Genomic DNA, 12,409 nt, shown 5'->3' with positions numbered 1-12,409 from the left:
GTGACTCACTTGGGTTTTTTTGTGCGATTTGTGTTTGCCAACAGTACAACGGCATCAGCATGAAGAACAGAACCAAGGAGGAGGCTTACATTGAGTTGATAAAACCGACTGAAACCGCCACTTTCAAGGTGCTAAACTGTGCGGATGAGCTCGCCGCCGTCAAAGAGGTGCCCGGAGACGGATTTTTCATCAGGTATGCAGTTAGTACAGATGGGTACTGAATTTGGTACTTTTATGGGCATTGACCAAATTCCGTCAGTACTACTGGGTATCGATTTACGTAGAATCAAAAGGTGCCATATTTCAATACCTTTGTTGCACGTGCCGCCACTTCCGGTTTCTGACTTGTCGCATCCGATAGGAGTCTAAACACCAGCTCATGTAAACAATCACTGAAGCAGCACTCAGAGTGGATTCAGCCAAACTACTAAGTAATATTGCAATTTTCAACACCAACAAAGCAAATATACTTGCTAGAAAGCGCTTGAATGTAAAGTAAGGCTTCACTCTTTCAAAATGCGGTAACTTGATGCTAATTTACATTGGATTTTCCAAAGACAAGCTACTATTAGCGACTTTACATGGCAATTTCAACACCTCCAAATTTGGGAAAGGAAACTACAACTATGATTATTGTTGCCATCAAACAGCTGGTGTGTAATAGGCACAATACTTACAGTATTAACTAGGGGTGTAACGGTACGTGTATTTGTATTGAACCGTTTCGGTACGGGAGTTTCGGTTCGGTTCGGAGGTGTACCGAACGAGTTTCCACACGGACATATTAAGTAGCGTACTGCACGTTGTGTAAACAAAGCACACCGAGGCACAACACACGGCATGCTAGCAGCGACCGGGCTACGACAACATGTAAAAGCCACCCTCCTGCTTCGTTAAGATCTACCGTTTGGGAACACTTTTGCTGCGCAATACAACAATGGAGGACGGAGGTTTGCCAACATTGTTCAGCAGCTGCATCTGACAACACGTCAAACATGCTAACCCATTTGAAGCGTCACCACCGCATTCAAGCAGCCTCTCCTCGGCGAGTCAGGCAGGGCTAAAGCAATAACGAATGTTTTTATAGCAGCAGATTTAAGACCATATTGCATTAGAAACTAGATTTTGACCCACTTCCATGGTGGAAGAACAATAAGCACATATATCCTCTTAATGCCAAGTTAGCCAGGCTGGGGGGGAAAAGAAAAGTTAATCTGAGGCTGAGTTGACTTGAAACTGTTTAATGTTGCACTTTTTATATGTAGAAGAAAAGTTTTGTCATTTTATTTAATCTGAACAACAACTTGAGGCAGTTTAATGTTGATTAACGTGGACCCCGACTTAAACAAGTTGAAACACTTTTTGGGGTGTTACCATTTAGTGGTCAATTGTACGGAATATGTACTATACTGTGCAATCTACCAATAAAAGTCTCAATCAATCAATCAATCAAAAAAAGCACTTTATATGTAGAAAGGTTTTGTTAAGAACCATTCTGAGCCTTATCTTATTTAGTTTTTATTTTATATATGTTGACCACATTTACCGTGGCAATGGACCCTGTGTGTATATGTACAGTATGTTATGCCATTGTTTACAAATTTGGTAAATAAATAACCAAAAAATGTATATTTTGTTGTTTTCTTACTGTACCGAAAATGAACCGAACCGTGACCTCTAAACCGAGGTACGGTACGTACCGAACCAAAATTTTTGTGTACCGTTACACCCCTAGTATTAACACTTTGTAGGGTGCAACATAACACATTCAACTTCCTGGAAAAAGCTACATAGACAAAGACAACATACCATAGATGGCCTATACCACATGTGTCAAACTCATAACTTAACTTTAACTCTAACTTTAACTTTAACTCAAGGCCCCTGTACCAGATCTGGCCTGCCACGTGGTTTAATTTGGCCCTCGATCCTGGCAAAAATGTGCGTGGATAAAGCACTAAATGTATTTCGGGGTTTTTGACAGAAAAATTGCATGTACTGCATCCAGTTTCATGTCTTTTAAACTTTTTTAATATTATCTGGTTGTGCAAACAACATAATATAAACATACAGTATATTCCAAAATAAATTTGTAAAAATTGCTTATGATTTCAAAGCAAGTTATCTATCACTTTGTACGTTAAAATGATTACATAATCAAATGTATAGGCAATTGTGTAATAATGTCATTTGGCGATTATACATTAAAATGTATATATATTTACTCCTACAAGCGGCCTTCTGATGGCAGCTATTACTGCAATGTGGCCCTCTATGAAATGAGTTTGACACCTCTGGCTCACGTCTATAAACAACAGGCGCCATGACTGCTACCAAAGACGTGTGCGGATGTGCCCGGATGCATGCAATTGCTGTCGTTTTGATAATAGCTTTTCTGATTAAATAAACCAAAATATGTCTATATTTAGATCTAAACATACTCCAGCTAATAAACTTACAATAAAACATGCTTTTATTTTGTGAAAGTATAATTTTGCGGCTGTATCTGACTCACTCTGCTGCTACATTCCTGCACTCGGAGGCGCTATAGTCATGAAAAAATACACAGAATAACCAAAAGAAATTACTTATTACCCCTCGTTTTGCCAGAATCGTCATTATCTTTGGACAAACAATCCCGGAAAAAATATGACTTTTGTCTGAAGTATATCAATATTGTAATCACTGTATGTATCACTCATTATGTGTTATTCCAACTTTCTTTTTTGTACCATGGTAAGGGAATATGTGTACTTTTGCACTTATTTCCCTATATTTCTGCACAATAACCCAGATATGGTAACACTGGCGAGCAGCAGAGAATATGGAGTGATTTTTGGTCCAGAGCATATTTTGCTTTATTTGTCCAGGGTGTACACCGCCTTCCGCCCGAATGCAGCTGAGATAGTCTCTAGCACCCCCCGCGACCCCGAAAGGGACAAGCGGTAGAAAATGGATGGATGGATATTATTGACTTATTTCCTTCCACTTTGTTGTATATTTTTTATGAGATTTTTTTCAGTTCATTTTCTTATCTATCATTACAGCCAAAATTTGGTTTCTTTTACTCTTTCTTGTCTATTTGTATTCGTGTTTGACTTTCTGTTTTACTGTCACCTAATAGCATCATTTGACTTTTACCGCATCTGTTTTTCTCAAAGCATCTCTTCGATGTATACATTTTTTTCTGTTTTTATTTGTATTAGCTTTTGTGTGGGTTTTTTGTGTCATGTGTTTACCTGGCACAAGACATTGTATTTGATGGCTCTCCAGTATTTGACGGCAAACCTTCACTTCGCATACTTGTCTTTGTTCCGGGTGGTTGGTAAAGCGATGTAAAATCTTTCCACCATTCTCACGGGGGGTGGGGGGGGTGGGGAGGGGGACAGCCATATCCTGCACAACAGGACATTTTTACATGTCAAAAAATTAACGAGCAAGCACCGCAAACACATAGCATCAGCTCGAAGTTGGTAGTAGTCATGGCGCCCTGTAGTCACGTGAGTGCCTTTTGACCAGTCATTGAGGAGATCACCTAAAACCGATTTGGCCATACTCTCTGGTCTGGCCTATACAGTACTGCCATCTAACGTCTTGGGAGTGTAACTGCATCACAAGTGAGACTAATGTAAATGATAAATGGAAAAAATACAATTCGTTATCAATCAATGAACATTTATAAACACAGACAAAAGTACATAGAATTGGTACCATTGCATACTGGTATCGATTTGCCAGTTTCTGGGAATTGGTAGTGTATCAGTTCAAATGAAAAAAAACTTTTATAAATCTAATCCATTATTATTATTATTATTATTATTATTATTATTATTATTTAATTTGAACGGTACCCATACCTAGCATTCAGAGTTTATGAAATGACTTGTTTTTGACAACAGTCCACAACTTTATTCAGTATTTATCATTATCCGATATTGGCTTTTTTGCCAATATCCGATATTCCGATATTGTCCAACTCTTAATTACAGATTCCGATATCAACTGATACCGATACATACAGTCGTGGAATTAACACATTATTATGCTTAATTTTGTTGTGATGCCCAGCTGGATGCATTAAACAATGTAACAAGGTTTTCCAAAATAAATCAACTCAAGTTATGGAAAAAAAGGCCAACATGGCACTGCCATATTTATTATTGAAGTCACAAAGTGCATAATTTTTTTTAAACATGCCTCAAAACTTGGAATTTGGGACATGCTCAGGAGGTTGAGGTGGGCGGGGTTGGAGGTGGGGGGAGGGTAGTAGCGGGGGATGTATATTGTAGCGTCCCGGAAGAGTTAGTGCTGCAAGGGGTTCTGGGTATTTGTTCTGTTGTGTTTATGTTGTGTTACGGTGTGGATGTTCTCCCGAAATGTGTTTGTCATTCTTGTTTTGTGTGAGTTCACAGTGTGGCGCATATTTGTAACAGTGTTAAAGTTGTTTATACGGCCACCCTCAGTGTGATCTGTATGGCTGTTGACCAAGTATGTGTTGCATTCACTTGTTTGTGAAAAGCCATAGATATCATGTGACTGGGCCGGCAAGCAAAGGAAGTGCCTTTAAGGTTTATTGGTGTTCTGTACTTCTCCCTACGTCCGTGTACACAGCGGTGTTTTAAAAAGTCATACATTTTACTTTTTGAAACCGATACCGATAATTTTGAAACAGATACCGATAATTTCCGATATTACATTTTAAAGCATTTATCGGCCGATAATATCGGCAGTCCGATATTATCGGACATCCCTATTTATCATCTATCTTTATCATTGTACTCCTTAGAACACTTTACGAGAGGGTGGCCGACGCCGAGCAGGAGCTGAGCTTCAAGAAGGACGACATACTGTACGTTGAGGACACCCTACCGAACGGCGGTTTCGACTACTGGATGGCGTGGCAACTTGACGAGAAAGCGCGGAAGTTGGAAAAAGGGCAGATCCCAGGGAAATACATGTAAGTCTACGCCCGTGATCCCATTCAGAGACACTCCCTGTCTTAAGGAGTGGCGTCAACCTGCTCTGGTGTTTTACCTAGGATGGACCAGGAGTTCTACAGGAGACACGGTGTGACCGACATGAAGGATGACGGCAGTGGTGGCAAGCCCATGTCCGCGGCCGCCCGTAGGTCCTTCTTCCGTAGGCGGCTGAAGCACAAGCGCAGCAACTCCAAGGACGGCAAGGACCTGATGGCGGGGGACGCCATGATGTCCGATTATTTACCCATCACAGAAGGTGAGGTCTTAAGGCTGAAATATGCTCTCGTGTCACCAAGCTTGCGTGACTGACGCCGACTGGCTCCTCTCGTTCGGAAGCCTCTGGCAAGCCACAAAAATCTAGCTTGACAAGGACCGCTGAGTAGAAATGTGATGTTCGCGAACGAATCGAGTCCTTCAATCGGCTCATTGAAATGAACGATGAGAACCAATTTGCTGTTGCAAAGCCTTTCGTTTGCAAGATGCTTTTTTTTTCATGCACATGTAGATACATCATCGACATTTGCCCACACTGCATGCCACCCGACTATTGACTGGACTAGAAAATTAGTCAGAGTCAAAGTAAAGGTAGAAACATTTGGATTCACTTTCCTGGTTTATTGTTTTAATGTGGATGTGTAAAGTTGTTAAATCGTAAACACACTGCACGTAGGGTAGTCCAATTGTATATTTACATTTGTATTGTAGTTTTTTTTATAGTTTTTGTATACATATTTAGAGTGTCTTTTTTCTGTCTCTCGCCACGTCACGCTTTTAAATATTGCAGCTTCCCCACGTGCAGATTTTTGGGGAATTATAATTTTTTATTGTAATTTTTTACAACCTAAAAAAGGCCTAAAATAAGCATTTTCGAGGATAAAAATGTCTAAATAAACTAAAAAAAAATTAACACTGCAATCGTATTGGTCCCTAAAAAAGACCAAACCAATCAGAGCGCGCAGTTCAGTATCGTGGACACTGATTGGCTCAACCTCAGGCAGCATTACTGTATTGGATTAAAAGAGTGTAAAGCTGACTAAACTGTGTTTTTTCATGTCTAGAGGGCTTTTATATTGTGAAAAAACGTACTTAGAAGGTTTTTATGCGCTAGCTATTAAAATATTAAGTTTATAATTCATGATTCATTTTCAGGACCAATTAACAGCAATAAACAAGGGACGACTGTACTGTATTGTTAAAATTTACTTGTGCTACAAAGTTTTTAATAAGTGAGGGAAAATTAAAACTAGTGATGTCAAAGCATAGAGATATGGCATCACCTTGTGGAATGTTTAAAATGAAAATGCAACAAAAATAAAATTATAGTCAATATTTCATAACAATAATAGCTAGTCCACAAGAGTTGTTCACTCAGAAAAAACTGCCTTTAATGTTTCGGAGTGTATTATGAGTCAGATTATCGGTTGAATAATTATCTGGTCAATATTAGGAATTATGACGTCACACGGATAATCTGATAACATAAAAAAAAAAAAATCAAAATAGTTAATAAGCACTCCAATGAGATTATTGCACATGGTATGTGGGTTAAGCACTCCTACTTTGTAGGATGCTCCAAACTTCCCATAATATCTACAGGTCTTAAAGTGTATACAAACTTAAGTGTTAGTTGTACTGTTGGTCGGACTTCTCTACTCATCAGAGGAAAACATTCCGTGGTTGCCCGAACCAAATGCCCTGCAAAGGGAAAGAAAAAAAGAACACCTGGCTTTGACTCGTCAAACCTCAGTGACCGCCCACTGAAAAAAGAAGCTATTGGTACCTTATTCCGGTGCTAAGTGAATGCAGACCACCTGCAACAAGTGCTCGGCGGTAAAATTGCAGGTAGCATTCTTGTTAGTAACTTGGCGTCCTGACGGAAGCACACAAATTCTGACACTCGTTTTAACTTTATTGCCGACCTTACCATACCAACAGCAGACCTCATCACCCGATCAAACATTACAACTCGAGTAGGTCGGGTTTTTTTGCATATTCTGTGTTGCTGCAATAATTATGACAATTTGTTGTAGATTTTATTTCTTATTTTTTTATGTTTTTCTAAGTTATCATTTAATGTTTTATCTTTAAAGTATTTAAATTACTAGTCTTTTCAACTTAAATGTCACAAAATGACAAATATAAAGAGGCATGGTCCACTTCGAGAGGAGCCAGATGAGGTGGTTCGAGCCCCCCTGAATGCCTTTTTAGGGCACTTCCGACTGGGAGGAGGCCACGGGGAAGACCCAGGACATGTTGGGGAGACTATTTCTCCCAGCTAGGCTGGGAATGCCTTAAGATCCCCCAGGAGGAGCTACACTAAGTGGCTGGGGAGAGGGAAGTCTGGTCTTCTCTGCTTAGGCTACTGCCCCTGCAACTCGACCACGGATAAGTGGACGAAGATAGATACATGGATAAAAGGCATTAAATTATTTGATTTTTTTTACAAAAATGTGCATGGTTTTAATATTTAGTACGGTTCCTTTGCCGTTTAAGTACTGGCACTGTTTTTAAAGTACAACAAATAAATAAATAAAATGTAAACAGTACCTATCTCTAATCAGGACATAAGCTTCACTGGTTTATGGATGAGGTGTTAGCTCTACCATAGTGGTTAGGACAAATCTACAGGTACAGTTTGTACTTTCCTACAAACTGCAGTCAAATCTACATTTAGAAAATAATAGATATAAGTAAGTTATCGGTATCAGCTTGAAAAAAATAAAATAAATCATGCATCCCTACTATAAACGAATCAAGACGCCGTCAGAGGGGTCGCAAGCTACGTGATGCGAGAGCATAATTCATCCTTTAATCTGACTTTGCTTAAAACTATAAGGAAAACAAACTTATTTCTCTTTATTTCTTCTTCAGATGGTGCAGGTCTGTTGTACCAGCGAGTCCAGAAGGTGGAGTGTTTATTCCCCAGACCGGTGCTGATCTTGGGACCGTTGGCCGAGGCCAGCAAGGACATGCTGGTGAACGAGGCTCCCGACAGGTTCTGTCGCTGTTTGCCCGGTGGGATTTTTTTCCAATCAGCTTCATTTTAAAGCGAAAACTAAACCTAATCTTTCTTAGTCAACCTCTAATTAGTTGTTTTCTCTCATTTGCAAACAATTAATCTCATCAGAATTACGGTGGAACCTCGATTTGCAAACTTAATTGGTTCTTGAACGGGGTTTGTAAAACGAAAAGTTTGTATAGTGAAGCAAATTTGTACATAAGTAAGAATGTAAACATCCTGGTCTCGACAGAAGTTCATATTTTAGTTAAGGTTTGTACACTTTGAGAACAACAAAGTGCTATACAGTACTGTATATCAAACAAACATAACACGGAGTTGATATTTCAGCTGTTGTTTTATCCATCCATCCATTTTCTACCGCTTATTCCCTTCGGGGTCGCGGGGGGCGCTGGAGCCTATCTCAGCTACAATCGGGCGGAAGGCAGTGTACACCCTGGACAAGTCGCCACCTCATCGCAGGGCCAACACAGACTGTTGCTTTATTAACAAGCCAAAACAACAACAACGGCAAGCTGAACTGTCCTGTATGCGCTGCTCTGCCAACACGCGCACATACACAGAAGTCCCTTTGGTGCCCTAACAAACAATCAGAAATCACAAAAATCCTTAAATTTGACAACCCCATTGCTACAATAATACCAATTTTAAAAAGTAAAATCCACACAAAGTAGATTAACATCGCCAAAGGTCCTGCTCAGTGACCTTGTGGTTAGAGTGTCCGCCCTGAGACTGGAAGGTCGTGAGTTCAAACCCCGGCCGAGTCATACCAAAGACTATAAAAATGGGACCCATTGCCTCCCTGCTTGGCACTGTCAGGTTCAAACACTGATGACATCTATTAAACAGACAAGAAGCAAGGAATCATGCAAGAAACAGAGTTCAATTTAGCTCATGAGGAGAACGCATGGATCTGCACACTTAGTCACAGTCTTGCTCTACGCTCTAAGGTACAGCTCCCGTGTCCCTCTATTTATTCAGGAGTTCCCCAGTCAACATCACTGAGGCCGCCTCTAAAAGGTGTGGTCACATATATCATGCAAAGCAGCTCCAGTACGCACAATACGTGACTGAATGTGCTGGGGGCCTTGTGATTTCGCCTTGTCTCGGCTTCGTCTGCGGGCTGTTGTCTTATCTTCGTTGAGGTCCTTGAAGTCCTTGGCTGTTAGCGGGCTAAAACAAAGATAACATCTGCGGCTGAGGCCACCCCTCAGACAAGAAGTTTTTGTCCTTGCACAGATAGAAAAAGTACAGCTTGAGCACAATAGCTAATAACTATAGCAACAGACTTTAAGCATACTAAAATTGTGTGATAATATATACATGATTATTATTTATTATTATTTATTATTATTTATTTATTATTCTAACAGCACTCAGCATCAAGGGTTGGAATTGGGGGTTAAATCACCAAAGTGATTCCCGAGCGTGGCCACCGCTGCTGCTCACTGCTCCCCTCACCTCCCAGGGGGTGAACATGGGGATGGGTCAAATACAGAGGATAATTTCACCACACCTTAGTGTGTGTGTGACTGTCGTTGGGACTTTAACTTTTAACTTTAACTTTTTAGCTGCTCTGTCTGCGGTTTTTCTCCTCTTGCAAGCCAGAGGGATAGAAGGGAGGTGGTGGGGGGAAGAGGGCGTGTGTGCATGTGCGTTGGAAGAGGTGCCGCTGAACGAGAGGTAGTCTTCTCCTCCGTTTTGGCATTTTTTTTTACAGAAAAGTCTATAAAACAACTAAAAACTTGCTGTGGTACGAAGCCGGCTTCCTTAATCTCCTCAGTACGATTAAACACCAAACGGCTGCCAGAGGGACACATAATGAACGAATGAAGCGTTCGCAAACGGAGTGGTATATTTAGTGTGATCCAAAAGTTCGCAAATTGAGGGGTTGGTAAATCGAGGTTTGCACTGTATGAAAAATAGAAGTAATTTGTAGTCAACTGTTTTTGATGAACGCATTTTCCTCATTCCCTCAAATGTGTTTCCCTCGCAGAGATCATGAAGGCGTCTCAGCAGGCCATCGAGCGCGGCGTGAAGGACTGCGTGTTCATCGACTTCAAGCGACGCAGCGGCCACTTCGACGTGACGGCGGTGGCGTCCATCAAGGAGATCATGGAGAAGGTGGCCGGCATTGTCCTCCACGCACATTCAGAAACGCACTATCCTTATTTCTTATCGCGTTTACTTGTTTCTGTCTTCACCTCCATCCCCCATCCTCTCTCGTGGTCACGTTGTCTGGCAGGACTCTCACTGCTTGCTTGACATTGCCCCTCACGCCATCGAACGCCTTCACAGCGTTCACATCTACCCAATCGTCATATTCATTCGCTACAAAAACGCCAAGCAGATAAAGTGAGTACATCCATGCCTTTTTTTTTTATGTGTTTTTTTTTTTGTTTCTTTGTTGTTTGTGAATTACGGCTGACAATGGCGGTCACATGACAACGCGGATCATAAACCGTGCGATCTCCTGCCCACCTGCTTCTGTTTTCCAACGGATGATTGCGGGATCTCAAAGTTTGCACGCACGCGCGTCCACGCCCACTCTCGTCTGCGAAATAACAACATGGAGGAGATTGATTCCCCGCTAAGCCTTCCACTTTCATCAGCTGAGTGCCAGCTGTCCGGGGAAATCCCAATGGGGCCTCGCGCTCCTTCTGCTCCACGGCGTGGGCGGACATCCTCTAAACCTACCGGGAGTGTCCCGGAAGTCGCTCAGGTTTTGGCTCGGAACAGCCAGTGAATCAAGGCCCAGCGGTCACATGTTAACTAAGCTGCTTCATTTTTGCAGCCAATGAGGGATTAATGGCGACTGTGTTTTTCTCCTGTCTCCTCAGAGAGCAGAAGGACCCTCAGTACCTGCGGGATAAGCTCTCCCAGAAGCTCTCCAAGGAGCAGTTTGAGTCGGCCCAGAAGACCGAGCAGGACTACAGTCGCTTTTTCACAGGTGAGCCGAAACCAGGGCAAAAGAAAGTACAGCATAATTAAAACCTCAATTGTCCAAAGTCCAATTATGTCATTTACTAATCAAGCAATATGTTAATCTACCAGTGGCGGGCCGTGCGTTTCCCACCTAGGCCTTCAGTGATGTCTTACTTCAATGATTACCTCTCAAAATACCATCATTTATGTCACCACATGACCATGGCTGGAGAAATACTATACCGAAACACATTTACGCACTACTGGGCATTGAATCACCACCAACAGTGTACATAACGGGTTATTTTCTGGCGCATTTAAAAATCAATAAACCCGCATCAGCAATTAAAACATATCTTATATGGTACTGTCAAAATTAAAATTGCAAGAAACATATTAAACGTGAAAAAATAAAGAAATAAAATATCTGAACTCACAATCTGTTGGCTGACATAGTCTCACAAAATGTAGTTTCTCTTTAAATATCCTTCTTGAAAATGGCCTTGCAAATATATGTGTTGTCTTGTCTAATCATAAAAGATGCAGATGAGGCGTGTTGGCTGAGTTCTTAAAATGTACTCCACAATGTGCTCATCAAAAACATCCCGCTGCCGGCATGGCTAAACTCGGCTACTGTGCATGCTCTGCACTACTGTGGCATGCTGGGTAATGGAGTTCTTATGTTACCTGGATCATAACATCACACTATATATCTGCCTTAGGCCATCTAGAAGGCCTTACTGACAACAACTCGTGATCTGATTGGCTATCGCAATTGTCTGTCAACTGTATGTGCCCCTGACAGTACACAGACGCCAGCATTGTTGATTCTGAAGGCTTCGAGCAGATTTGGTACAGCATGGCAACATAAGATAGCTGAAGTCTGATTGGAACACCGCTGGAAGGAGCATAATATGACATGAAGAGAATATGAATACTTTTAGATATTTAGGGACAGTAAATAAAAAAATACTTTTTATCTTTAATTATGATCATGATTTCTGGTTATGTTAGCAGAGAAGGCCTTGCTGGCCCTGACAGCACACCACTGTAATCTACGTACTTCCAATCTGATATTGGACAAATTCAGTCAAACAGTTTCCTTTTATCTGGACCATTGGAGTCCCAATTTAAAGGGTACTGCACTTTTTTGGGGAATTTTACCTAACATTCACAATCCTTATGTAAGACAAGAACACTTTTTTTTTTAAATGCATTCCCACTCGGTAAATACAAGTACAAGGTAAAGGGAGTACATTATTCCGCCCATAAAGCCCTCTAAAAACATCCAAAACCCCCAACAATACTGCATTTACATCTTGTGGCCTGAATATCAACCAAGTATTAGCCATATTGTTATTATAATCACTAACACAGAAGAACCATTTTACCTTTATTGTCATTGGTACAACATTATGTTAGTATGAATGTGCCTGTTACTGCATTACATATACAGTATATTATATATAGCAGGGAAGAATGCTGG

General features: G+C 41.0%; 1 protein-coding gene across 2 annotated transcripts in view; it reads left to right on the top strand.

The window, feature by feature from the left end:
- LOC133610391 (disks large homolog 5-like) overlaps window positions 1-12,409 on the top strand; it is an 81,804-nt gene that overhangs the window by 67,574 nt on the left and 1,821 nt on the right. For both annotated transcript variants that reach the window (XM_061966594.2, XM_061966595.2), the window contains 7 exons: window positions 45-193; window positions 4,787-4,957; window positions 5,039-5,235; window positions 7,851-7,994; window positions 9,995-10,122; window positions 10,244-10,353; window positions 10,839-10,948. In XM_061966594.2, the coding sequence (XP_061822578.2) occupies window positions 45-193; window positions 4,787-4,957; window positions 5,039-5,235; window positions 7,851-7,994; window positions 9,995-10,122; window positions 10,244-10,353; window positions 10,839-10,948 (1,009 nt within the window). The remainder of the gene's footprint in view (window positions 1-44; window positions 194-4,786; window positions 4,958-5,038; window positions 5,236-7,850; window positions 7,995-9,994; window positions 10,123-10,243; window positions 10,354-10,838; window positions 10,949-12,409) is intronic.

The sequence above is a fragment of the Nerophis lumbriciformis genome, linkage group LG11 (assembly GCF_033978685.3).
Source record: "Nerophis lumbriciformis linkage group LG11, RoL_Nlum_v2.1, whole genome shotgun sequence".
In the NCBI taxonomy this organism is placed as follows: Eukaryota; Metazoa; Chordata; class Actinopteri; order Syngnathiformes; family Syngnathidae; genus Nerophis; species Nerophis lumbriciformis.
Note: the sequence above shows the minus strand (reverse complement) of the source record. Positions and strands in the feature narration are given on the sequence as shown.